Here is a 26,923-nt window from a genome sequence, read left to right as displayed (position 1 = left end):
CTTCCCTTCTCATTGGTGTCAGTGGCCAGCTAATCGCGCGCGCGCGCGCCCCCGCACGCCCCCGGCACCCGGCGTGCACATAGCACTTACAGGAACCGGATGCCGGGTAGCAATGGGCCGCCCACCCGCCTCCCTGATATGCTCCCACCCACCAACGAACCGGCACCATCGCTACCGGTGCAGAGAGGGCCACAGAGTGGCTCTCTCTGCATCGGAGTCTTCTGAAAAGGTATTGCAGGATGCCTCCATATGGAGGCATCACTGCAATACCCTGAGAGCTGCTGGAAGCGATTGCGATCGCTTCCAGCACTCTCTTAGACAACTGACGTACCAGGTACGTCTATTGTCATTAACTGGTTGTTAATGCATGACGTACCTGGTACGTCAGTTGTCATTAAGGGGTTAAGCTGCTCACATTAAATGTTTTAGGATTGTAAAAAAAATAGTTAAATGTGAATAACTTTTGGTATGTTTTATCAAATGTTCTGACATTTTCAGAATGTGTTTGAATCGATAGATTAATGTATTGTGGTAAGTTTGGTGGAAATTGGTTAACATCTAAGTTCAATTTTGTACGTTAAGCCACATTAAGCTCCCCAAAAAACAAGCTTAATGTCACTCATTTGCCTTGTGGAATTCCAAAATCCATGAAACTTCTAGGATAGGCTTGGATAGTGAAAATCTTGGGTTGTGCAAAATTATGCAGCAATTGATTAATATTTGGCCACTTTTTTACTCATTACGCCACATTAAGCTCCCCAAAAAACAAGCATAATGTCACTCATTTGCCTTGTGGGACACCAAAATCCATGAAACTTCTAGGATAGGTTTGGAAAGTGAAAAACTGAGTTTGTGCCAAGTTTCAAGGCAATTGATTGAAGTTTTGGCGAATTTTGGTACATTAAGCTCTTTTTACATTAAGCTGCTCACATTAAATGTTTTAGGATTGTAAACATATTGTTAAATGCGAATAACTTTTGGTATGTTTTATCAAATTTCCAGAATATGTTTGAATAGATAGATTAATATATTGTGAGAAGTTTAGGGGAATTGGTTAATATCTAAGTTCAATTTTGTACGTTAAGCCACATTAAGCTCCCCAAAAAACAAGCTTAATGTCACTCATTTGCCTTGTGGGAAACCAAATAACATGAAACTTCTAGGATAGGTTTGGAAAGTGACAAACTGAGTTTGTGCCAAGTTTCAAGGCAATTGATTGATGTTTAGGTGAATTTTGGTACATTAAGCTCTTTTTACATTAAGCTGCTCACATTAAATATTTTAGGATTGTAAAAAAATAGTTAAATGTGAATAACTTTTGGTATGTTTTATCAAATGTTCTGAAATTTTCAGAATATGTTTGAATCCATAGATTAATGTATTGTGGTAAGTTTGGTGGAAATTGGTTAACATCTAAGTTCAATTTTGTACGTTAAGCCACATTAAGCTCCCCAAAAAACAAGCTTAATGTCACTCATTTGCCTTGTGGAATTCCAAAATCCATGAAACTTCTAGGATAGTCTTGGATAGTGGAAATCTTGGGTTGTGCAAAATTATGCAGCTATTGATTAACATTTGGCCACTTTTTTTACTCATTAAGCTACATTAAGCCATTTTCACATTAAATGTTTTAGGATGTCCCCCTAAATATACCATAAGCAATGGATCCCCAGGCTCTACAAACAGAGATTGATACATTAAACCACAAAGTGGATTATCTTACCAGAGCTCTTACTGATCTTCAGACTGAAAACACTGCATTAAAAAATGTAGTTAAGGATTTAACTGCATCAAAACACACAGAACCACCTGAACCACAGATTAACCCTCCTGCCTTGTTCTCAGGGAAAAGGTGTGTGTGAGATTTCAAGAATGCATGTTTATTGCTATACACAATGAAGCCTAAAACTTATTGTTCAGATAAAATAAAAGGTATGCACTACAATTTCCTATATCACAGGAGAACCAAGATCATGGGCAAATCGTTTTTTTTAATCAAACAATCCTATTTTAGACTCAGAACAAAGAAGAAATGCAGGCACTGCTGGAGGTTCCTTAAAACAGTAATGCTTTATTTGAACAAAGTTTAAAAAGTAAACAGCTACATCCGCTGTAAAGAGTGCTTGTATAAAAAAGGTACAAAAAGGTAAGGTACAAGGCTGGGGTATTTAGACACGAAAAATGTCTGACTAGTTTCGAGTCCTCTCAGGACTCTTATTCATAGACTTGATGTGCCTGCATTTCTTCTTTGTTCTGCATCTAAATAGTGGCTGGGTTTCGCCACTGCTACGGCACTCCGTTGGCTCACCATGGAAAGACTACATTGAAACCGGCATGACTTCCGGTTATCTCGCCAGGTCCGCAGACGCTGCTAGGAACGCCGCTCTTCCTATTTTAGACTCATTAGACCAATTCTTTGCTGCCATGGGTGCTCTTTATGAAGACAGCAATACCCAGATACAGGCAGAGACTAAGTTAAAGGGACATTAAACACTTTGAGATGGTAATATAAAATGGTAATATAAAATGATAAATTGTATATAATAAAACAACTCTGCAATATACTTTCATTATTTATTTTGTCCTCTTTGCCTGTAATTCCATTCTGAAATTGTGAGCTTTTCAGTTCCTGTTAGAAATGGAAGTGCAGAACACTGTTAAATCCAGCAGAACCATTGGCTGCACACTCTAATGACCTATGTATAACTGTCCCTAATTGGCCACAGCAGAGAAGGTAACACAAGTTACAACATGGCAGCTCCCAGTGTTTTATAGACACTAAAACTTTACACTTATTTTGTCACTTTTTAAACAACTAATGAAACTTTAAAAAATACATCTATATGTTAGTCATGGACTAATCTTTTCTTTGAATGCATCATTCTATCTAGCATGCATTTAGTGTTTAATGTCCCTTTAAGAGCGCTTAGACAGGGTAACAGACTTCCAAATGTGGGTTACAGACTCATTATGGAATGATATTGCACTAAAAAATCAATTTAGATTAGGGTTAAATGAAACCTTAAAAGATGAGTTATCCAGATTAGATATGCCAGATACATTACATGGTTTAATTAAATTAGCAACAACTCTTGACCGCAGACTCAGAGAAAGACGATTAGAAAGATTTTCATCTGAGACACCAAACAAGAGATTGTCAGTACCACCAGTAGAAAAATTAAACTTTCCACATACTCCTATGGAAATTGGTGTAATTAATGGTCCGCTGACTACTGAAGAAAAGACTAGACGACGCCTGTCCAACCTTTGTCTATATTGTGCAAGTAAAGAGCATACAGTAGCCACCTGCCCCATACTACACCGACAAAAGAAGGGCAAACTGACAAACTTATATTCCACTACTACACAGATATGACAGAAATCTTTAACACTTTCTCTCTCATTACAGTGGGACCATCTACAAGTTAAGACTGACGCTATTCTATACTCTGGGGCATATGACTGCTTTATAGATGCTTCATTTGTTGTAAATAATAAAATACTGTGTGTTAAAAAGCAAAATCCAGTTTTTATAAGAGTTATTGATGGATCATTAATACACAATGGCCCAATAACACAACATACTGATCCTTTAATGATAACCACATCACATGGGCATACTGAATATCTTAGCTTTGATGTAATTCCATCCACTCTCCACACAGTTATATTAGGTTACACAGGGCTAAGTAAACATAACCCAAGTATAGATTGGGTTACTCCCACTGTTAAGTTTGAGTCAGATTATTGCACCACTACTTGTTTTCCACATCAGATATTAGGTACTATAAACTCAGAGATCCCAAATCACTACCAAGATCTACTTGAGGTATTCGATATAAAGGAAGCTGAGGTACTCCCACCTCATAGGGCATTCGATTGTCCCATAGATTTGGTACCAGGAGCCAAGGTCCCTTATGGGAAGATTTATCCCCTCTCACAGAAAGAGTTACAGTACACAAAGTAGAGTATTTGGATGATAATATTAGAAAAGGCTTTATAGTTCCATCCATATCCCCAGCAGCTGCTGGTTTATTTTTTGTAACTAACAAAGATTCCTCGTTAAGACCCATCATAGATTACAGAGCACTCAATGCTGTTACAGTAAAGAATCATTATCCCCTACCACTCATCCCCGAACTCCTTGAACGCCTTAACGGAGCTACTATCTTTACTAAACTTGATTTGAAAGGCGCTTACAATTTAATAAGGATCAAGGACGGGGATGAGTGGAAAACAGCGTTCAGAACTAGATATGGCCTTTTTGAATATAGGGTGATGCCGTTTGGGCTCTGTAATGCCCCTGCCACCTTTCAACACTTTGTTAATGTATGTAAGATGGGTTTTGACACGGTTACGTGACCATAGACTTTTCGCAAAAGCCAAAAAATGTCAGTTTCATGTTCAAAAAACAAAGTTTTTGGGTTATGTAATTACTCCTGATAAGGTACAAATGGACCCTGATAAACTATCAGCTATTCAAAATTGGCCAAGACCCACTAGCTTAAGATCTTTGCAACGTTTTTTAGGTTTTGACAATTTTTACCGCAAATTTATCCAAAATGTTTCCATTAAAGTTAAACCTCTTACAAATTTAACAAAAAAGGATGTGAAGTTTCACTGGTCCGCTGAAGCAGATCAGGCTTTCAATTATTTGAAGGTCTGTTTCACCTCAGCTCCTATTTTAAGTTTACCTGATCACTCGTGTCAGTTTATAGTAGAAGTTGATGCTTCTGACTGTGGAATAGGTGCAGTACTTTCACAGAGAATTGATGAAAGACATCCGACACATCCAATTGCTTATTCCAGAACATTACTTCCTGCTGAGGTACATTATTCAGTTGGCGATAAAGAATTGCTAGCTATTAAATGTGCATTGGAAGTTTGGAGACACATTTTAGAGGGTACTGACAAACCATTTTTGATATACACAGACCATAAAAATCTCCAGTATTTAAAACAGAACAAAATATTGTAATTTCGCCAATTACGTTGGTCTTTGTTTCTAGACAGATTCAATTTTCAAATTACCTATAGACCTGATGTTCTGAATATTAAAGCTGACGCGCTCTCACGACAACACAGCGACAAACCACCTAATGACCAACTTTTACAATTGATACCCACACATAAAATAATTGGTTCTTTGAGTACTTTAGAACTGGACATCATTACAGCTTTACAGACCGACTTTATACCTAAACATAAACATTTATTAAAAGAGCCAACTGGTCTTTATACTTTACATAAGAAACTATACATTCCACAACCACTCAGACATAGAATCCTCAACCATTATCATGATACCCCGTTATCCGTTCATCAAGGAATTCATAAAACTAAAGAACTCCTACAAAGAGATTTCTGGTGGCCCAAGATGGCTGAAACTATTCAGAATTATATCAGCACCTGTGACATCTGTGTAAGATATAAAACTGAAAAAAAGGAAGCTCATCGGGTTCCTTACTCCCTTACCCATACCTGATATTCCATGGACAACTATTTCCATGGATTTCATAGTTGAGCTTCCGTTCTCACAAGGTCACAACACAATCATGGTGGTTATTGACCATTTAACTAAATTAGCTCATTTCATAGCACTGAAGTCTTTACCCACTGCCAGTGAAACTGCTGATGCTTTTATTAAACATATTGTTCGCCTCCATGGACTGCCTCATTCCATTATCACAGACCGTGGATCACAGTTCACCTCTCATTTTTGGAAGGATCTATGTAAATCCCTTCATATACATCCTAGGCTATAGGGTGAACGGCATTCTGGAACAATATCTCAGATGTTATGTATCACATCTGCAGGATGATTGGTTTGAACATCTGCCAATGGCCGAGTACTCGTACAACAATTCAGTTTCCAGTTCTACTAAAATGACACCATTTTATGCTACATATGGTTATCACCCGCAGTCTATCCGAATTACAAAACATGTTTCTGACTCCCCATCAGCCTCTTCTTATCTCAAGAACCTACAGGATAGTTTACTTCTCCTAAAACAACATCTGCAAAAAGCCAAGGCAGATCAACAATATTATTATGATTCCAGACATAGACCTAGTCCTGATTATAAGTTAGGGGACCTTGTATGGCTATCTACAAAGCACTTGAAACTCGCCATACCGACAAAGAAATTAGGAAGTCAGTTCATCGGACCCTTTCCAGTAAAACGTATCCTAAATCCTTCAACCCTCGTCTAAGACCTACCACAGTCATATGGCATACATCCCTCTTTCCATGTTTCGCTCCTGAAGCCTTACAGAAGTACCTCTGAATTTAACCATCAGAAGTCACCACCTCCTCCTGTTGAATTTGAAGATCATGAGGAATATGAGGTTGACTGTATACTTGACTCCCGAATATTTCGTAGGAAATTGGAATATCTTATACGTTGGAAGGGTTATGGTCAGGAGGAAGATTCCTGGGTACCACACTCTCATATCCATGCTCCATTGCGGATAGCTGCTTTTCATAAGCGTTATCCACTTAAACCTTCTTCTGCATCCTTGGAGCTGATGCCTTGAACAGGGGGATCTGTAATGTCCCTTTAAGTAATCTTCCTTTTAGTAAACTCCGCCTATTTACCCTATATTGCCTTGTTTCCTTTTTGGTTCTTTGCTTGATTATTTTGTTTAGCAGAGTATCTGAATTGTACCCTGTCTAGTGTCTCATATTCAAGTCGAATTTAACCCTCTAATAACTTTTACTTTTGTATTGGAGTTATTGGAACTCTTTTGCTGAATTTGCTAGTATTCACCTGAGCTCAACTTATTTACTTATTTTTTCACCTTTGATTGACTGCATCCTGATAATCAGCTGTGCTGCTTCTGTGTCTCTCTGCTGCAGTCTCTGTTCCATGCTGCTGTAATCATTGCAGCCTCAGTTACCTGGATTGCCGGATCGACTTGCAGAACATATCACTCCGCCTGCTTTCTTCCATTACCAGTTACTACACGCTGTGTAAAACTATCACAGCTCATCTAAAGTTTGCTTGCCTTCTGCCAGAACCTACCTGCTCTACTTACTGGAGTCTCGCTACATCATCTCAGGTATACATCATAGCAAGTATTGATCATCCAAATACCACCGGATAAGCAAGTATACTAACTGTGCTAACTACTTGTATATAGACTTGTCTTTAACAGCTGCAACTTACTAATCCATGCTTGCTTGCTTGTTACTTATTTTGGATCACTGCTCTCATTGGAATTGTAACCTTTAGTGTTCCTCATTTACTAAGTTCTTATTTTGTTTGCTAATATATATATATATATATATATATATATATATATATATATGTACTCTTTAACTGGGTTATTTCCATTGCACTAAATTGCTGTATTTCTTATTACCAAGTGTTAAGTCTCGTATCATTTGCTGTTTGAATGCTATAGCTACACAACAAACTATTTATAAAATAGACCTATGTTAAACATTACAGTCATTACAGCGGAGCGGGTCCATCTTGAAGACATCTGACGCGGAGCATCCTCTTCCATCCAACGGCGACTGAAGAATTAAGGTTCCTTTAAGTGACGTCATCCAAGATGGCGTCCCTTCAATTCCGATTGGCTGATAGAATCCTATCAGCCAATCGGAATTAAGGTAGGAAAAATCCTATTGGCTGATGCAATCAGCCAATAAGATTGAGTTTGCATTCTATTGGCTGTTCCAATCAGCCAATAGAATGCAAGCCAATAGGATTTTTCCTACCTTAATTCCCGATTGGCTGATAGGATGACGCCACTTAAAGGAACCTTCATTCTTCAGTCGCCGTCGGATGGAAGAGGATGCTCCGCGTCAGATGTCTTCAAGATGGACCCACTCCGCTCCGGATGGAAGAAGATAGAAGCCTGGATGAAGACTTCTGCCAGTCTGGATGTCCTCTTCTGGCTAGATCGGATGAAGACTTCTGCCCCTCTAGAGGTCCACTTGTGCCCTGCTGGGTGAAGACGGCTCAAGGTAGGGTGATCTTCAAGGGGGTAGTGTTAGGTTTTATTAAGGGGGGATTGGGTGGGTTTTAGAGTAGGGTTGGGTGTGTGGGTGGTGGGTTGTAATGTTGGGGGGAATTGTATTTTTTTTTACAGGTAAAAGAGCTGATTACTTTGGGGCAATGCCCTGCAAAAGGCCCTTTTAAGGGCTATTTGTAATTTAGTGTAGGGTAGGGAATTTTATTATTTTGGGGGGCTTTTTTATTTTATTAGGGGGATTAGAGTAGGTGTAATTAGCTTAAAAAAATTGTAATTATTTTTTTATTTTCTGTAATTTAGTGGGGGTTTTTTGTACTTTAGTTTATTTAATTTAATTGTAGTTATTTGTAGGTAGTTTATGTAATTAATTTAATGATAGTGTAATGTTAGGTTTAATTGTAATTTAGGTTAGGATTTATTTTACAGGTAAATTTGTAGTTATTTTAACTAGGTAGCTATTAGTTAATAACTATTTAATAACTATTCTACCTAGTTAAAATAAATACAAAGTTGCCTGTAAAATAAAAATAAATCCTAAAATGGCTACAATGTAACTATTAGTTATATTGTAGCTATCTTATGGTTTATTTTATTGGTAAGTATTTAGTTTTAAATAGGATTAATTTATTTAATTGTAGTAATTTTATTTCATTTTATTTAAATTATATTTAAGTTAGGGGGGTTTAGGGTTAAGGTTAGACTTAGGTTTAGGGGTTAATAAATTTAATATAGTAGCGGCGACGTTGTAGGTAAATAAATGTAGGTAGGTGTTGGTGATGTTAGGGACGGCAGATTAGGGTTTAATAAAATTTAACTAGTGTTTGCGAGGCAGGAGTGCGGTGGTTTAGGGGTTAATATATTTATTACAGTGGCGGCGATGTCCGGTCGGCAGATTAGGGGTTAAAATTTTTATTAAAGTGTTTCCGATGTGGGGGGGGGGGGGCCCTCGGTTTAGGGGTTAATAGGTAGTTTATGGGTGTTAGTGTAGTTTGTAGCACTTTAGTTAATAGTTTTATGTTACGGCGTTAGCCCATAAAACTTTTAACTACTGACTTTTAAATGCGGTAGGAGTCTGGACAGGAGAGGGTCTACCGCTCACTTTTTCCAGCAATCGTAATACCGGCGTTAGGAAAATCCCAATAAAAAGATAGGATACGCAATTGACGAAAGGGGATTTGCGGTATGCGAAAATCGACGAAAAAAAGTGAGCGGTACACCTGTACCTGCCAGACTTGTAATACCAGCGGGCATTAAAAAGCATCAAAGATCACCTGCCTCCCAGATTGCCTCCCACACCTCCCACCAGGCAAAAGCATATGATCGTTACAGATGGTGACACACACCGTCTGTAACGATCTGGCATCTATCTGTCTTCACATGTAACCGGAGCACCAGTTGTACTCTGGTACCATATGAAGACAGATGCCATGAACTCAGGAACTCCAGCTCTTGGCTGTAACTTAACATCCGAAACTGCTAGAGCTTCCTGCAGCTCCGACATATATATACGTTGTCCAGTACGATAAGCAAAGTACCCCATATGTATATATACACATCACAATGGTTTAAGGGGTTAATAAAGTGTTTAATTATGTATTTACTGTAAATATTATACATTCCAATGTTGTGCAAATGTTCTAATTATTTTTAAATAGATATTCATATATATATATATATATATATATATATATACTGTATATATATATATATCTGTATATATCTATACCTATATATAATCGTACATATATAGGAATAAATATGTATTTGTGCAAAAATCCATCAGATATATATTAAAATATAACATAAATAAATATTTATGTTATATTTGGATTAAATAAAAACATTGGATTACGAAATATGCAATATTATCTTCTTATGTTGCGCTTTCAAATAACCGTGATTGTGTTTGAGTGACTTGTCAGTGTTTTTTCCCATTTTTTCAGCTTCATTCAAGTCAATGTAGATATTCGTATATATAGCTGTATATATCGGTATAGATAACAGAATTTATGCTTACCTGATAAATTACTTTCTCCAACGGTGTGTCCGGTCCACGGCGTCATCCTTACTTGTGGGAATATCTCTTCCCCAACAGGAAATGGCAAAGAGTCCCAGCAAAGCTGGCCATATAGTCCCTCCTAGGCTCCGCCCACCCCAGTCATTCGACCGACGGACAGGAGGAAAAATATAGGAGAAACCATATGGTACCGTGGTGACTGTAGTTAGAGAAAATAATTCATCAGACCTGATTAAAAAACCAGGGCGGGCCGTGGACCGGACACACCGTTGGAGAAAGTAATTTATCAGGTAAGCATAAATTCTGTTTTCTCCAACATTGGTGTGTCCGGTCCACGGCGTCATCCTTACTTGTGGGAACCAATACCAAAGCTTTAGGACACGGATGAAGGGAGGGAGCAAATCAGGTTACCTAAACGGAAGGCACCACGGCTTGCAAAACCTTTCTCCCAAAAATAGCCTCCGAAGAAGCAAAAGTATCAAATTTGTAAAATTTGGCAAAAGTGTGCAGTGAAGACCAAGTCGCTGCCTTACATATCTGGTCAACAGAAGCCTCGTTCTTGAAGGCCCATGTGGAAGCCACAGCCCTAGTGGAGTGAGCTGTGATTCTTTCAGGAGGCTGCCGTCCGGCAGTCTCATAAGCCAATCGGATGATGCTTTTAAGCCAAAAGGAAAGAGAGGTAGAAGTCGCTTTTTGACCTCTCCTTTTACCAGAATAGACAACAAACAAAGAAGATGTTTGTTGGAAATCTTTTGTAGCCTCTAAATAGAATTTTAGAGCACGGACTACGTCCAAATTGTGTAACAAACGTTCCTTCTTTGAAACTTGATTCGGACATAAAGAAGGTACAACTATCTCCTGGTTAATATTCTTGTTAGAAACAACCTTTGGAAGAAAACCAGGCTTAGTACGCAAAACCACCTTATCTGCATGGAACACCAGATAGGGCGGAGAACACTGCAGAGCAGATAACTCTGAAACTCTTCTAGCAGAAGAAAACAGAATTTATGTTTACCTGATAAATTACTTTCTCCAACGGTGTGTCCGGTCCACGGCGTCATCCTTACTTGTGGGATATTCTCTTCCCCAACAGGAAATGGCAAAGAGCCCAGCAAAGCTGGTCACATGATCCCTCCTAGGCTCCGCCTTCCCCAGTCATTCGACCGACGTAAAGGAGGAATATTTGCATAGGAGAAATCATATGATACCGTGGTGACTGTAGTTAAAGAAAATAAATTATCAGACCTGATTAAAAAACCAGGGCGGGCCGTGGACCGGGCACACCGTTGGAGAAAGTAATTTATCAGGTAAACATAAATTCTGTTTTCTCCAACATAGGTGTGTCCGGTCCACGGCGTCATCCTTACTTGTGGGAACCAATACCAAAGCTTTAGGACACGGATGAAGGGAGGGAGCAAATCAGGTCACCTAGATGGAAGGCACCACGGCTTGCAAAACCTTTCTCCCAAAAATAGCCTCAGAAGAAGCAAAAGTATCAAATTTGTAAAATTTAGTAAAAGTGTGCAGAGAAGACCAAGTCGCTGCCTTACATATCTGATCAACAGAAGCCTCGTTCTTGAAGGCCCATGTGGAAGCCACGGCCCTAGTGGAATGAGCTGTGATTCTTTCAGGAGGCTGCCGTCCGGCAGTCTCGTAAGCCAATCTGATGATGCTTTTAAGCCAAAAAGAGAGAGAGGTAGAAGTTGCTTTTTGACCTCTCCTTTTACCAGAATAAACAACAAACAAAGAAGATGTTTGTCTAAAATCCTTTGTAGCATCTAAATAGAATTTTAGAGCACGAACTACATCCAAATTGTGCAACAAACGTTCCTTCTTTGAAACTGGATTCGGACACAAAGAAGGCACGACTATCTCCTGGTTAATGTTTTTGTTAGAAACAACTTTCGGAAGAAAACCAGGTTTAGTACGCAAAACCACCTTATCTGCATGGAACACCAGATAAGGAGGAGAACACTGCAGAGCAGATAACTCTGAAACTCTTCTAGCAGAAGAAATTGCAACCAAAAACAAAACTTTCCAAGATAATAACTTAATATCAACGGAATGTAAGGGTTCAAACGGAACCCCCTGAAGAACTGAAAGAACTAAATTGAGACTCCAAGGAGCAGTCAAAGGTTTGTAAACAGGCTTGATTCTAACCAGAGCCTGAACAAAAGCTTGAACATCTGGCACAGCTGCCAGCTTTTTGTGAAGTAACACAGACAAAGCAGAAATCTGTCCCTTCAAAGAACTTGCAGATAATCCTTTCTCCAAACCTTCTTGAAGAAAGGATAGAATCTTAGGAATTTTTATCTTGTCCCAAGGGAATCCTTTAGATTCACACCAACAGATATATCTTTTCCATATTTTATGGTAGATTTTTCTAGTTACAGGCTTTCTTGTCTGAACAAGAGTATCAATGAGAGAATCTGAGAACCCTCGCTTTGATAAAATCAAGCGTTCAATCTCCAAGCAGTCAGTTGGAGTGAGACCAGATTCGGATGTTCGAACGGACCTTGAACAAGAAGGTCCCGTCTCAAAGGTAGCTTCCATGGTGGAGCCGATGACATATTCACCAGGTCTGCATACCAAGTCCTGCGTGGCCACGCAGGAGCTATCAAGATCACCGATGCCCTATCCTGATAGATCCTGGCTACCAGCCTGGGGATGAGAGGAAACGGTGGGAATACATACGCTAGTTTGAAAGTCCAAGGTGCTACTAGTGCATCTACTAGAGTCGCCTTGGGATCCCTGGATCTGGACCCGTAGCAAGGAACCTTGAAGTTCTGACGAGATGCCATCAGATCCATGTCTGGAATGCCCCACAACTGAGTAATTTGGGCAAAGATTTCCGGATGGAGTTCCCACTCCCCCGGATGAAATGACTGACGACTCAGAAAATCCGCTTCCCAATTTTCCACTCCTGGAATGTGGATTGCAGACAAGTGGCAGGAGTGAGACTCCGCCCATTGAATAATTTTGGTCACTTCTTCCATCGCCAGGGAACTCCTTGTTCCCCCCTGATGGTTGATGTACGCAACAGTCGTCATGTTGTCCGATTGAAACCGTATGAATTTGGCCTTTGCAAGCTGAGGCCAAGCCTTGAGAGCATTGAATATCGCTCTTAGTTCCAGAATATTTATCGGGAGAAGAGATTCTTCCCGAGACCAAAGACCCTGAGCTTTCAGGAGTCCCCAGACCGCGCCCCAGCCCACCAGACTGGCGTCGGTCGTGACAATGACCCACTCTGGTCTGCGGAAGCTCATCCCCTGTGACAGGTTGTCCAGGGACAGCCACCAACGGAGTGAATCTCTGGTCCTCTGATCTACTTGTATCGTCGGAGACAAGTCTGTATAATCCCCATTCCACTGACTGAGCATGCACAGTTGTAATGGTCTCAGATGAATTCGCGCAAAAGGAACTATGTCCATTGCCGCGACCATCAAACCTATTACTTCCATGCACTGCGCTATGGAAGGAAGAGGAACAGAATGAAGTACTTGACAAGAGTTTAGAAGTTTTGATTTTCTGGCCTCTGTCAGAAAAATCCTCATTTCTAAGGAGTCTATTATTGTTCCCAAGAAGGGAACTTTTGTTGACGGAGACAGAGAACTTTTTTCTACGTTCACTTTCCACCCGTGAGATCTGAGAAAGGCCAGGACGATGTCCGTGTGAGCCTTTGCTTGTGGAAGGGACGACGCTTGAATCAGAATGTCGTCCAAGTAAGGTACTACTGCAATGCCCCTTGGTCTTAGCACCGCTAGAAGGGACCCCAGTACCTTTGTGAAAATTCTTGGAGCAGTGGCTAATCCGAACGGAAGTGCCACAAACTGGTAATGCTTGTCCAGAAAGGCGAACCTTAGGAACCGATGATGTTCCTTGTGGATAGGAATATGTAGATACGCATCCTTTAAATCCACCGTGGTCATGAATTGACCTTCCTGGATGGAAGGAAGAATTGTTCGAATGGTTTCCATTTTGAACGATGGAACCTTGAGAAACTTGTTTAGGATCTTGAGATCTAAGATTGGTCTGAATGTTCCCTCTTTTTTGGGAACTATGAACAGATTGGAGTAGAACCCCATCCCTTGTTCTCCTAATGGAACAGGATGAATCACTCCCATTTTTAACAGGTCTTCTACACAATGTAAGAATGCCTGTTTTTTTATGTGGTCTGAAGACAATTGAGACCTGTGGAACCTCCCCCTTGGGGGAAGCCCCTTGAATTCCAGAAGATAACCTTGGGAGACTATTTCCAGCGCCCAAGGATCCAGAACATCTCTTGCCCAAGCCTGAGCGAAGAGAGAGAGTCTGCCCCCCACCAGATCCGGTCCCGGATCGGGGGCCAACATCTCATGCTGTCTTGGTAGCAGTGGCAGGTTTCTTGGCCTGCTTACCTTTGTTCCAGCCTTGCATTGGCCTCCAGGCTGGCTTGGCTTGAGAAGTATTACCCTCTTGCTTAGAGGATGTAGCACTTGTGGCTGGTCCGTTTCTGCGAAAGGGACGAAAATTTGGTTTATTTTTAGCCTTGAAAGACCTATCCTGAGGAAGGGCGTGGCCCTTACCCCCAGTGATATCAGAAATAATCTCTTTCAAGTCAGGGCCAAACAGCGTTTTCCCCTTGAAAGGAATGTTAAGCAATTTATTCTTGGAAGACGCATCCGCTGACCAAGATTTTAGCCAAAGCGCTCTGCGCGACACAATAGCAAACCCAGAATTTTTCGCCGCTAATCTAGCCAATTGCAAAGTGGCGTCTAAGGTGAAAGAGTTAGCCAATTTGAGAGCATGAATTCTGTCCAAAATCTCCTCATAAGAAGAATCTTTATTGAGCGCCTTTTCTAGTTCATCGAACCAGAAACACGCTGCTGTAGTGACAGGAACAATGCATGAAATTGGTTGTAGAAGGTAACCTTGCTGAACAAACATCTTTTTAAGCAAACCCTCTAATTTTTTATCCATAGGATCTTTGAAAGCACAACTATCTTCTATGGGTATAGTGGTGCGTTTGTTTAGAGTAGAAACCGCCCCCTCGACCTTGGGGACTGTCTGCCATAAGTCCTTTCTGGGGTCGACCATAGGAAACAATTTCTTGAATATAGGGGGAGGGACGAAAGGTATGCCGGGCCTTTCCCATTCTTTGTTTACAATATCCGCCACCCGCTTGGTTATAGGAAAAGCTTCGGGGGGCCCCGGGACCTCTAGGAACTTGTCCATCTTACATAATTTCTCTGGAATGACCAAATTCTCACAATCATCCAGAGTAGATAACACCTCCTTAAGCAGAGCGCGGAGATGTTCCAATTTAAATTTGAATGTAATTACATCAGGTTCAGCTTGTTGAGAAATTTTCCCTGAATCTGAAATTTCTCCCTCAGACAAAACCTCCCTGGCCCCCTCAGACTGGTGTAGGGGCACTTCAGAACCAATATCATCAGCGTCCTCATGCTCTTCCGAATTTTCTAAAACAGAGCAGTCGCGCTTTCGCTGATAAGTGGGCATTTTGGCTAAAATGTTTTTGATAGAATTATCCATTACAGCCGTTAATTGTTGCATAGTAAGGAGTATTGGCGCACTAGATGTACTAGGGGCCTCCTGTGTGGGCAAGACTGGCGTAGACGAAGGAGGGGATGATGCAGTACCATGCTTACTCCCCTCACTTGAGGAATCATCTTGGGCATCATTTTCTCTAAATTTTGTGTCGCATAAATCACATCTATTTAAATGAGAAGGAACCTTGGCTTCCCCACATACAGAACACAGTCTATCTGGTAGTTCAGACATGTTAAACAGGCATAAACTTGATAACAAAGTACAAAAAACGTTTTAAAATAAAACCGTTACTGTCACTTTAAATTTTAAACTGAACACACTTTATTACTGCAAATGTGAAAAAGTATGAAGGAATTGTTCAAAATTCACCAAAATTTCACCACAGTGTCTTAAAGCCTTAAAAGTATTGCACACCAAATTTGAAAGCTTTAACTCTTAAAATAACGGAACCGGAGCCGTTTTTATATTTAACCCCTATACAGTCCCTGGTATCTGCTTTGCTGAGACCCAACCAAGCCCAAAGGGGAATACGATACCAAATGACGCCTTCAGAAAGCCTTTTCTATGTATCAGAGCTCCTCACACATGCATCTGCATGTCATCCTGCCGGTTATTTTACATAATTCCCAAGAATAAAATAATTCCTCAAAGCTATGAAGTATTAAAAATGCTTATATATCAATCGTTTTAGCCCAGAAAATGTCTACCAGTCTTAACAGCCCTTGTGAAGCCCTTTATTCTTATGTAATAAAAATGGCTTACCGGATCCCATAGGGAAAATGACAGCTTCCAGCATTACATCGTCTTGTTAGAAATGTGTCATACCTCAAGCAGCAAAAGTCTGCTCACTGTTTCCCCCAACTGAAGTTAATTCCTCTCAACAGTCCTGTGTGGAAACAGCCATCGATTTTAGTAACGGTTGCTAAAATCATTTTCCTCTTACAAACAGAAATCTTCATCACTTTTCTGTTTCAGAGTAAATAGTACATACCAGCACCATTTTAAAATAACAAACTCTTGATTGAAGAATAAAAACTACAGTTAAACACCAAAAAACTCTAAGCCATCTCCGTGGAGATGTTGCCTGTACAACGGCAAAGAGAATGACTGGGGAAGGCGGAGCCTAGGAGGGATCATGTGACCAGCTTTGCTGGGCTCTTTGCCATTTCCTGTTGGGGAAGAGAATATCCCACAAGTAAGGATGACGCCGTGGACCGGACACACCTATGTTGGAGAAATAGCAACCAAAAACAAAACTTTCCAAGATAGTAACTTAATATCTATGGAATGTAAAGGTTCAAACGGAACCCCTTGAAGAACTGAAAGAACTAGATTTAGACTCCAGGGAGGAGTCAAAGGTCTGTAAACAGGCTTGATCCTAACCAGAGCCTGAACAAATGCTTGAACATCTGGCACAGCTGCCAGTCTTTTGTGTAGTAAGACAGATAAAGCAGAGATCTGTCCCTTTAGAGAACTTGCAGATAATCCTTTCTCCAAACCTTCTTGTAGAAAGGAGAGAATCTTAGGAATTTTTATCTTATTCCATGGGAATCCTTTGGATTCACACCAACAGATAAATCTTTTCCATATTTTATGGTAAATTTTTCTAGTTACCGGTTTTCTGGCCTGAACCAGAGTATCTATCACAGAATCTGAAAACCCACGCTTTGATAGAATCAAGCGTTCAATCTCCAAGCCGTCAGCTGGAGGGAGACCAGATTTGGATGTTCGAATGGACCCTGAACAAGAAGGTCCTGTCTCAAAGGTAGCTTCCATGGTGCAACCGATGACATATTCACCAGGTCTGCATACCAAGTCCTGCGTGGCCACGCAGGAGCTATCAAGATCACTGAGGCCTTCTCCTGTTTGATCCTGGCTACCAGCCTGGGAATGAGAGGAAACGGTGGAAATACATAAGCTAGGTTGAAGGTCCAAGGTGCTACTAGTGCATCTACTAGAGTCGCCTTGGGATCCCTGGATCTGGACCCGTAGCAAGGAACCTTGAAGTTCTGACAAGACGCCATCAGATCCATGTCTGGAATGCCCCATAATTGAGTTAGTTGGGCAAAGATCTCCGGGTGGAGTTCCCACTCCCCCGGATGGAATGTCTGACGACTCAGATAATCCGCTTCCCAGTTTTCCACACCTGGGATGTGGATCGCAGATAGGTGGCAGGAGTGATCCTCCGCCCATTGAATTATTTTGGTCACTTCTTTCATCGCCAGGGAACTCCTTGTTCCCCCCTGATTATTGATATACGCAACGGTCGTCATGTTGTCTGATTGGAATCTTATGAATCTGGCCTTTGCTAGCTGAGGCCAAGCCCTGAGAGCATTGAAGATCGCTCTTAGTTCCAGAATGTTTATCGGGAGAAGAGACTCTTCCCGAGACCATAGTCCCTGAGCTTTCAGGGATTCCCAGACCGCGCCCCAGCCCACTAGACTGGTGTCGGTCGTGACAATGACCCACTCTGGTCTGCGGAAGCTCATTCCCTGGGATAGATGGTCCAGGGTCAGCCACCAACGGAGTGAATCTCTGGTCTTCTGATCTACTTGAATCATTGGAGACAAGTCTGTATAGTCCCCATTCCACTGTTTCAGCATGCACAGTTGTAATGGTCTTAGATGAATTCGTGCAAAAGGAACTATGTCCATTGCTGCAACCATCAACCCTACTATTTCCATGCACTGCGCTATGGAAGGACGTGGAACAGAATGAAGAACTTGACAAGTGCTTAGAAGTTTTGACTTTCTGACCTCTGTCAGAAAAATCCTCATTTCTAAGGAATCTATTATTGTTCCCAAGAAGGGAACTCTTGTTGACGGAGACAGAGAACTTTTTTCTATGTTCACCTTCCATCCGTGTGATCTGAGAAAGGCCAGAACGATATCTGTATGAGCCTTTGCTTTTGACAGGGACGATGCTTGTATTAGAATGTCGTCCAAGTATGGTACTACTGCAATGCCCCTCGGTCTTAGAACCGCTAGAAGGGACCCTAGTACCTTTGTGAAAATCCTTGGAGCAGTGGCTAACCCGAATGGGAGGGCCACAAACTGGTAATGTTTGTCCAGAAAGGCGAACCTTAGGAACTGATGATGTTCTTTGTGGATAGGAATATGTAGGTACGCATCCTTTAGATCCACGGTAGTCATAAATTGACCTTCCTGGATAGTGGGTAGAATCGTTCGAATGGTTTCCATCTTGAACGATGGTACCCTGAGAAATTTGTTTAGGATCTTCAAATCCAAAATTGGTCTGAAAGTTCCCTCTTTTTTGGGAACTACGAACAGATTTGAATAAAATCCCATTCCTTGTTCCTTTATTGGAACTGGGTGTATCACTCCCATCTTTAACAGGTCTTCTACACAATGTAAGAACGCCTGTCTCTTTATTTGGTTTAAGGATAAGTGAGACATGTGGAACCTTCCCCTTGGGGGTAGTTCCCTGAATTCCAGAAGATAACCCTGAGAAACTATTTCTAGTGCCCAGGGATCCTGAACATCTCTTGCCCAAGCCTGAGCAAAGAGAGAGAGTCTGCCCCCTACTAGATCCAGTCCCGGATCGGGGGCTACTCCTTCATGCTGTTTTGTTAGCAGCAGCAGGCTTCTTGGCCTGCTTACCCTTGTTCCAGCCTTGCATAGGCTTCCAGGCTGGTTTGGGCTGTGAGGCATTACCCTCTTGCTTAGAGGATGCAGAATTAGAGGCCGGTCCGTTCCTGAAATTGCGAAAGGAACGAAAATTAGACTTATTCTTGGCCTTGAAAGGCCTATCTTGAGGAAGGGCGTGGCCCTTTCCCCCAGTGATGTCTGAGATAATCTCTTTCAATTCTGGTCCAAATAGAGTTTTACCTTTGAAAGGGATGTTAAGCAATTTTGTCTTGGATGATACATCCGCTGACCAAGACTTTAGCCAAAGCGCTCTGCGCGCCACAATTGCAAACCCTGAATTTTTCGCCGCTAATCTAGCTAATTGCAAAGCGGCATCTAAAATAAAAGAGTTAGCCAACTTAAGTGCGTGAACTCTGTCCATAACCTCCTCATATGGAGTCTTTCTACTGAGCGACTTTTCTAGTTCCTCGAACCAGAACCACGCTGCTGTAGTGACAGGAACAATGCACGAAATGGGTTGTAGAAGGTAACCTTGCTGTACAAAAATCTTTTTAAGCAAACCTTCCAATTTTTTATCCATAGGATCTTTGAAAGCACAACTATCCTCGATAGGAATAGTAGTGCGCTTGTTTAGAGTAGAAACTGCCCCCTCGACCTTAGGGACTGTCTGCCATAAGTCCTTTCTGGGGTCGACCATAGGAAATAATTTCTTAAATATAGGGGGGGGGGGGAAAGGTATGCCGGGCTTCTCCCACTCCTTATTCACTATGTCCGCCACCCGCTTGGGTATAGGAAAAGCGTCGGGGTGCACCGGAACCTCTAGAAACTTGTCCATCTTGCATAATTTCTCTGGAATGACCAAGTTGTCACAATCATCCAGAGTAGATAACACCTCCTTAAGCAGTGCGTGGAGATGCTCTAATTTAAATTTAAATGTCACAACATCAGGTTCAGCTTGTTGAGAAATTTTTCCTGAATCTGAAATTTCCTCATCTGACAAAACCTCCCTCATGGCCACTTCAGATTGGTGTGAGGGAATGACAGAACAATTATCATCAGCGCCCTCCTGCTCTTCAGTGTTTAAAACAGAGCAATCGCGCTTTCTCTGATATGCAGGCATTTTGGATAAAATATTTGCTATGGAGTTATCCATTACAGCCGTCAATTGTTGCATGGTAATAAGCATTGGCGCGCTAGATGTACTAGGGGCCTCCTGCGTGGGCAAAACTGGTGTAGACACAGTAGGAGATGATGTAGTATCATGTCTACTCCCCTCATCTGAGGAATCATCTTGGGCAATTTCATTATCTGTGGCAGTACTGTCCTTACTTTGTTTGGACGCTATGGCACAATTATCACACAAATTTAAATGGGGAGACACATTGGCTTTCATACATATAGAACATAGCTTATCCGAAGGCACAGACATGTTAAACAGGCGTAAACTTGTCAATAAAGCACAAAAAACGTTTTAAAACAAAACCGTTACTGTCTCTTTAAATTTTAAACAGAAACACTTTATTACTGAATATGTGTAAAAGTATGAAGGAATTGTTAAAAAATTACCAAAATTTCACCACAGTGTCTTAAAGCATTAAGAGTATTGCACACCAATTTTCAGAGCTTTAACCCTTAAAATAACGGAACCGGAGCCGTTTACAAATTTAACCCCTATACAGTCCCAGCTACAGCCTTTGCTGAGACCTAACCAAGCCCAGAGGGGAATACGATACCAAATGACGCCTTCTAGAAACTTTTCCAGCTACTTTCAGATCCTCACACATGCATCTGCATGTCTTGCTCTCAAAAACAACTGCGCAGTAATGGCGCGAAAATGAGGCACAGCCTACAACTGGGAAGGCCCTCCCTGACTGGAAAAGGTGTCTAACATAGTGCCTGCCGTTAAAAAACGTTCCCCAAGTTTATAAATGTGAATTATCAGCATAAACATGTATAAAATGTCCAAATAAAGCAATCGATTTAGCCCATAAAAATGTCTACCAGTTTTATAGCCCATATTAAGCCCTTTATTCTGTTTGAGACTAAGAAAATGGCTTACCGGTCCCCATGAGGGGAAATGACAGCCTTCCAGCATTACACAGTCTTGTTAGAAATATGGCTAGTCATACCTTAAGCAGAAAAGTCTGCTAACTGTTTCCCCCAACTGAAGTTACTTCATCTCAACAGTCCTATGTGGAAACAGCAATCGATTTTAGTTACTGTCTGCTAAAATCATCTTCCTCTCACAAACAGAAATCTTCATCCTTTTCTGTTTCAGAGTAAATAGTACATACCAGCACTATTTTAAAATAACAAACACTTGATAGAAGAATAAAAAACTAAATTTAAACACCAAAAACTCTTAACCATCTCCGTGGAGATGTTGCCTGTGCAACGGCAAAGAGAATGACTGGGGTGGGCGGAGCCTAGGAGGGACTATATGGCCAGCTTTGCTGGGACTCTTTGCCATTTCCTGTTGGGGAAGAGATATTCCCACAAGTAAGGATGATGCCGTGGACCGGACACACCAATGTTGGAGAAATATATTTTATCAAAATACCAGCTATATCACATATATGTAGAAATGTGTATTTATGAATAAATAAAACATATTCTTCTATGTGAAGAACATTGGAATGTAAAATATTCATATTTTCATATCAGTTCACACACTTGAGAATATTATGCGATCAGGTTTGAGTGCGAGTACGTTTTCCACTTTTTTTTCTCTCCATTGACTTTCATTGGGGGGGAATAGGTTATTGCGAGCGTGATATTCTAAGGTCGGCTTTTTACGCTCGTCAGGTTAGCGCACAAGCAAAAAAAGTTTACTTGTAATACAAGTGCTACCCGACGGGCGCAAAAAGATTACTTCTAGCGCAGTTAACACTCAAGAGGGAATATTAAATAATGCTTCACTTGTAATCTGGCCCATATTTTTTAATTATCCATTATGTCTGAATCATGAAATATTGACCATTTCCCTTTGGGAAAAAAAATTGAAGTTGCAAAACTCATTATATTACAACATTATCTGCAGACAAAAATGTAGCAAGCCTATAAAAAATAATATTTATTAATTTTACTTGTTTTGCAAAAAGTATTGTCAATGGAAAAAAACTAAGGATAAGCTTTTACTCACAATGTGCAGGCTTCGTCTTGGCATTTTAAGCATACAAGAAATATCATTAATTATGTTGTCAACAACATTCTGGGTACCATATAGCTGAACATCATTGTAATAAATGTCCCTGGTGAGGAATAAAAATTAAATACAGTGAGCAAATTAAAGCACACAGTGATCTGAGCGCAGCAAGAGACCCACAAACCACAGACTAGGACTGGAATGTTCTTTCCAGACTCTTCAATTCCTATTTTTATTCTATAATCCCTACAATAAAGCTCACTTCTCTCATAGCATGAAATAGATTGGTAAGGCTGTAAATGTTATTCCAGTCTTTGCAAATCTTGTGGATTGCGCTTTTAATTTCAAGGTGTTGTGGAATTCATTTTCCTGGATTCACTAAGTTTGGAGACAGTTTCCGTGAAATTCTATAGTGCTGCTTCAGTTTGTCAAAGAGATTTCAGGATTGTAACTGAGCTAGTTCTATAGAATAACTAGAAATTGGAGACGGTTGTCTCATCATATTTAGTAATAATTTTGCCCTGGCAGGTCTTAATATTTTATGTGAAACGTGAAGCAAATGCAAGTTTTAAGATGTCTAAAACACCACAATCTGATTTTGTATTTCTTCCAAAAAATGTATTAGTTCCAGGCACTCCATATTAACTTAATTTTCCGAGTGAGATTCTCCAACTCAGAGAGATTTATTACTTTCTATGGGAGACAACTTCCTTATCGACCTAATTTGTTTAGAGAATTGAATGAAGTCTGCCCATAAAAGAGTTTCTGTTATATTTCACTCCATGGGCCCCAGACGCTAAACACCGGGAGGACAAGTTTCCCGAATCTGTCTGCAACCACTGTATTTCCACTGCGTGTATGTGCTATTGCACATGCATTTGCTGGTGAAGCACCGCCCCTGCTCGCATGCAGCTGATTGCACATGGTGCACCATGTCTGCAAGTTCTAGAGAACCCAGCCCTAAGTTTTAAATATGGTGAGATTCAGTAGCATCAATTTAACAATTTGATGGGTAAATTTTTGTTGCTTGTTTTTTAATCTTAAAATAAATCCCAACTTTAAGGCTGTTCTTGTATTGTATTCTCATTCTGAAACCAGAATATTTTTCCTATAATTTATCTGTATTCATTCTTTTATAATTATGTTTTCATAATTTAAAAAAATATAACTTATTTCAGCGATTATGACAAGATAAATCTGCACTAATTTGTGGAATTTAACATAATGCATGCAAAACCCTTTCAATTCATTTTTTGAACAATAAATATAATTTACCTTTTTGTTGCATATGTGTTACTCTGCACCAGTTTATAAATAACTGATAGGATCTTGAGTATTAGAGCTGTGTAAAAAAACAAAAAAAAAAACAGAAAATTTGGTTTAGAACATTTTAGATTTTAAAATTTACCTGCAATATTTTATTCATGCATTTAGTAAAGGGCACAGAAAGAAGTAAATAGCCATACTGTGAGATTTGTGAGCTAGAAAAGGTAATTTTCTAATTTCACATTTTTCTTTAGGAGAAGATAAGGCTACAGTGTTGGACCTATAAATATGCTTAAAGGGATAAAAAAAACAATTTTTTCTTGCATGATTAGGGTAGAGTGTACAATTGTAGATAACTACCTCAACTATATACTTTACTTCATTTTCTTGATATCCTTTGTTGAAAATCAGGTAGGTAGGCTCAGGCGCATGCAAATGTCTGGAGCACTATATGGCAGCAGTTTTGCAAAACTGCTTTTAACAATGTTATGCAATGTACAAACACTGCTGTCATCTTATGCTCAAAACAAAATTTATGCTTACCTGATAAATTATTTTCTTTCAGAATGATGACGGTCCACAGTCCTCCATAACATATGGGATAGGTCAAGAACCCATAACCAAGCTTAAAATCCCTCCCACCTCTTTCTTAGTTTAACGTATAGCTGAATATAGAATAGGAAAAACAAAGCAGGATCGGTAGAGGTGTCATTAGAACTGTTGCCCAGAAATTTAAATGTGCAGGGCCTGTGGACTATCATCATTCCGAAAGAAAATAATTTATCAGGTAAGCATAAGTTATATTTTCTTTAATAAAATGATGTTGGTCCACAGTCCTCCATAACATATGAGATTAACACCCAAGCCGATGGTCTATGTTACGGAAAGGGTGGGACAATTTTTCCTGGCAGTTCTTAATTAGCCGACACTGTGGCCTGAAGGACTTTCCTGCCAAAAGCTGTTTGCTAAAAAGTAAAACCTGAAAGCGATAAAATCTGAATAAAATACACAGAGAAAACATGTTGCAGCTACACAGAGTAGCATCGTTTTTTTAAAAACCCACAATATTGCAACTGCTCTTGAAAAGAGCTGAAATAGGTTTAGTAGGTGACTATCCTATCCCACCTGTAAGAAAACCTTATGATTCACTCTTTGAGCCAAAAGGCCCACGCTAACTTAGTAGCTTTCTGCCCCTTACGAGTCCAGAGTGGAGAAAACAAGCTAGAAGCTTGTCTAGAATCTGTAGTAGCATGAAGATAAAATTTAAAGCATTGTCTACCCCAAGATTAAGTAATAGCCGCTTTAGAGTTAGCATGATCTGAACACAATGAAGGAATAACAATTTCTTGATTATAATTTTCCTTAGAAACTACCTTAGGAGGAAAATCATATTTAGTACAAAGTATAGCCTTCTCTTTGTAAATAATTAGAAATGGAGAATCACAAGATCAGGGTAACAACTCCGAAACTCCCCTTGCTGAAGAGATTGCTAATAGTAAGAGTACTTTCCAAGGTAAAAGTAGATACCAATGGAATGCATTAGTTAAAACAAAGAATGTTGAATGCAGAGAAAATGAGATTCAGATTCCAGGGTGGAGAAATAGGATTTACAAGTGGCCTAATTCTAACTAGTACCTGGATAAAACTCTGAACCTCAGGAAGTAAGCCAACTTCCTATAAAAAAGAACTGACAAATCAGAAATTTGCCTTTTAAAAATTAGTGGACAAACCCTTGTCAAAGCCATCCTGTAAAAAACTGAACGAATCTAGAAATGCTAAAGCAATACTAAGAATATATGCTATACTTCTTACAAAACTCATAAGAGTTTACATTTAAAACCAGCCTTATTTACAAATAGCCTTTAATTCAATTAACACAATGGGATTCTAAATAAAATACTCAGCTATTTACCCACGCTTTACTCTAACACAATTCTAATTTAAAACATCAGAAATTGTATATATTATTTATGCAAAAACCCAATTCTGACTTATAATTATATATTTGCACAGATAAACAATTAATAATTTAGGATTAGTTTAACAATACACAGGCTATGAAATGCTAGCTTAAAATCCAAACTGCTCTTTAAATTTATTTGCTACAGTAATCTCTTAATACATTACCAAGATGATCACCAATCAATATCCACTATCTTTCAGCAGGTTTTAATCTCACCTCAGAAATACCAATAAGTATATTTTGCAATCAATGAGGAAAGGGTAGATCAGCTTTGCCAAAGTAAAAATGGTCCTTTTTCACGCCCTACACACCAGTTATATCAGCTCATCACAATCTGTCTCTTTTCTCTCTCTTGCATTAAATTATAGTTCTCCATCATAGGTGAGGATAATGGGCGGCCCTTCGAAACCTTGTCCCTGCTATTGGTTCACCTTGTGAATGTACGTTGCCAAGGAGATGCATTCTTGCAACAACCAATCATCTCCTGGCTACAATATCTGTATCGCAACACCGGACCTTGTCCATCGGGGCAGCATGACAAACAAACACAGCAATACATTTATTATCCAACATTTTAAACAACTCATTATTTCTATGAAATGGTTATTAATTAGATCATAACTTCCTGCATCAATCACTCACAAAATTAATTATAGATGGAGCAGCATCATATCAATTTTCTGATTATTTTGATATGAAATATCATGTGCCTTTAGCATTATACTATATTTAAGCAAATCAATACTGCTAATTATTTTGAAATGAATGGCATTTAAAATCCTGATATGGCATTCATGCAAATACAGCATGTTTTATATCGCCAACCATTTCTGAATATATACATTGATGTCCATGACCAATTGTTGCCTGCAAAATAATAGAAATAATTGTTAGAAATGATTTAACATGCATATCTATTTGCAATGTTTATCAATGTAGTTATTATTCAATACAGCAATTATTTATTTAATATAATATGTCCCAGTTCAATATGTATATACATATATGGGTTACTTGAATTATTTCAAACATACACATGAAAAATTTGCATCATTCCTTGTGCACAATGTATTTATATTTTATGTTGTCTTTTAACAATGGTTCCCAAGATTATAATTTAAAATATATGTTTCTGCCAAGTTTCCATTGCCCCACTCACACAGCATGTGGTCAATTTGCATCTGAATGTAAATTGTCAATATTCTCACAAAACATTAGTGATGTCGCAAACTGAAAATTTTCCGTTCGCGAACGGCGGACTCGAACTTCTGCAACTGTTCGCGAACTGGCTAACCGGGCAAACTGCCATTGACTTCAATAGGCAGGCAAATTTTAAAACCCACAGGGACTTTTTCTGGCCACAATAGTGATGGAAAAGTTGTTTCAAGGGG

The 26,923-nt window shown here is 39.7% G+C and overlaps 1 protein-coding gene across 1 annotated transcript in view; it reads right to left on the bottom strand.

Moving 5' to 3' along the window:
* SPO11 (SPO11 initiator of meiotic double stranded breaks) overlaps positions 1–26,923 on the bottom strand; it is a 435,933-nt gene that overhangs the window by 226,770 nt on the left and 182,240 nt on the right. Inside the window, 2 exon segments of the mRNA XM_053715996.1 lie at positions 22,301–22,409; positions 23,579–23,645. Coding sequence (XP_053571971.1) covers positions 22,301–22,409; positions 23,579–23,645 — 176 coding nt within the window.

Source organism: Bombina bombina, chromosome 1, assembly GCF_027579735.1.
Source record: "Bombina bombina isolate aBomBom1 chromosome 1, aBomBom1.pri, whole genome shotgun sequence".
Lineage (NCBI taxonomy): Eukaryota > Metazoa > Chordata > Amphibia > Anura > Bombinatoridae > Bombina > Bombina bombina.
The sequence above is the reverse complement of the archived record's forward strand: the minus strand, read 5'-3'. Positions and strand labels throughout refer to the sequence as shown.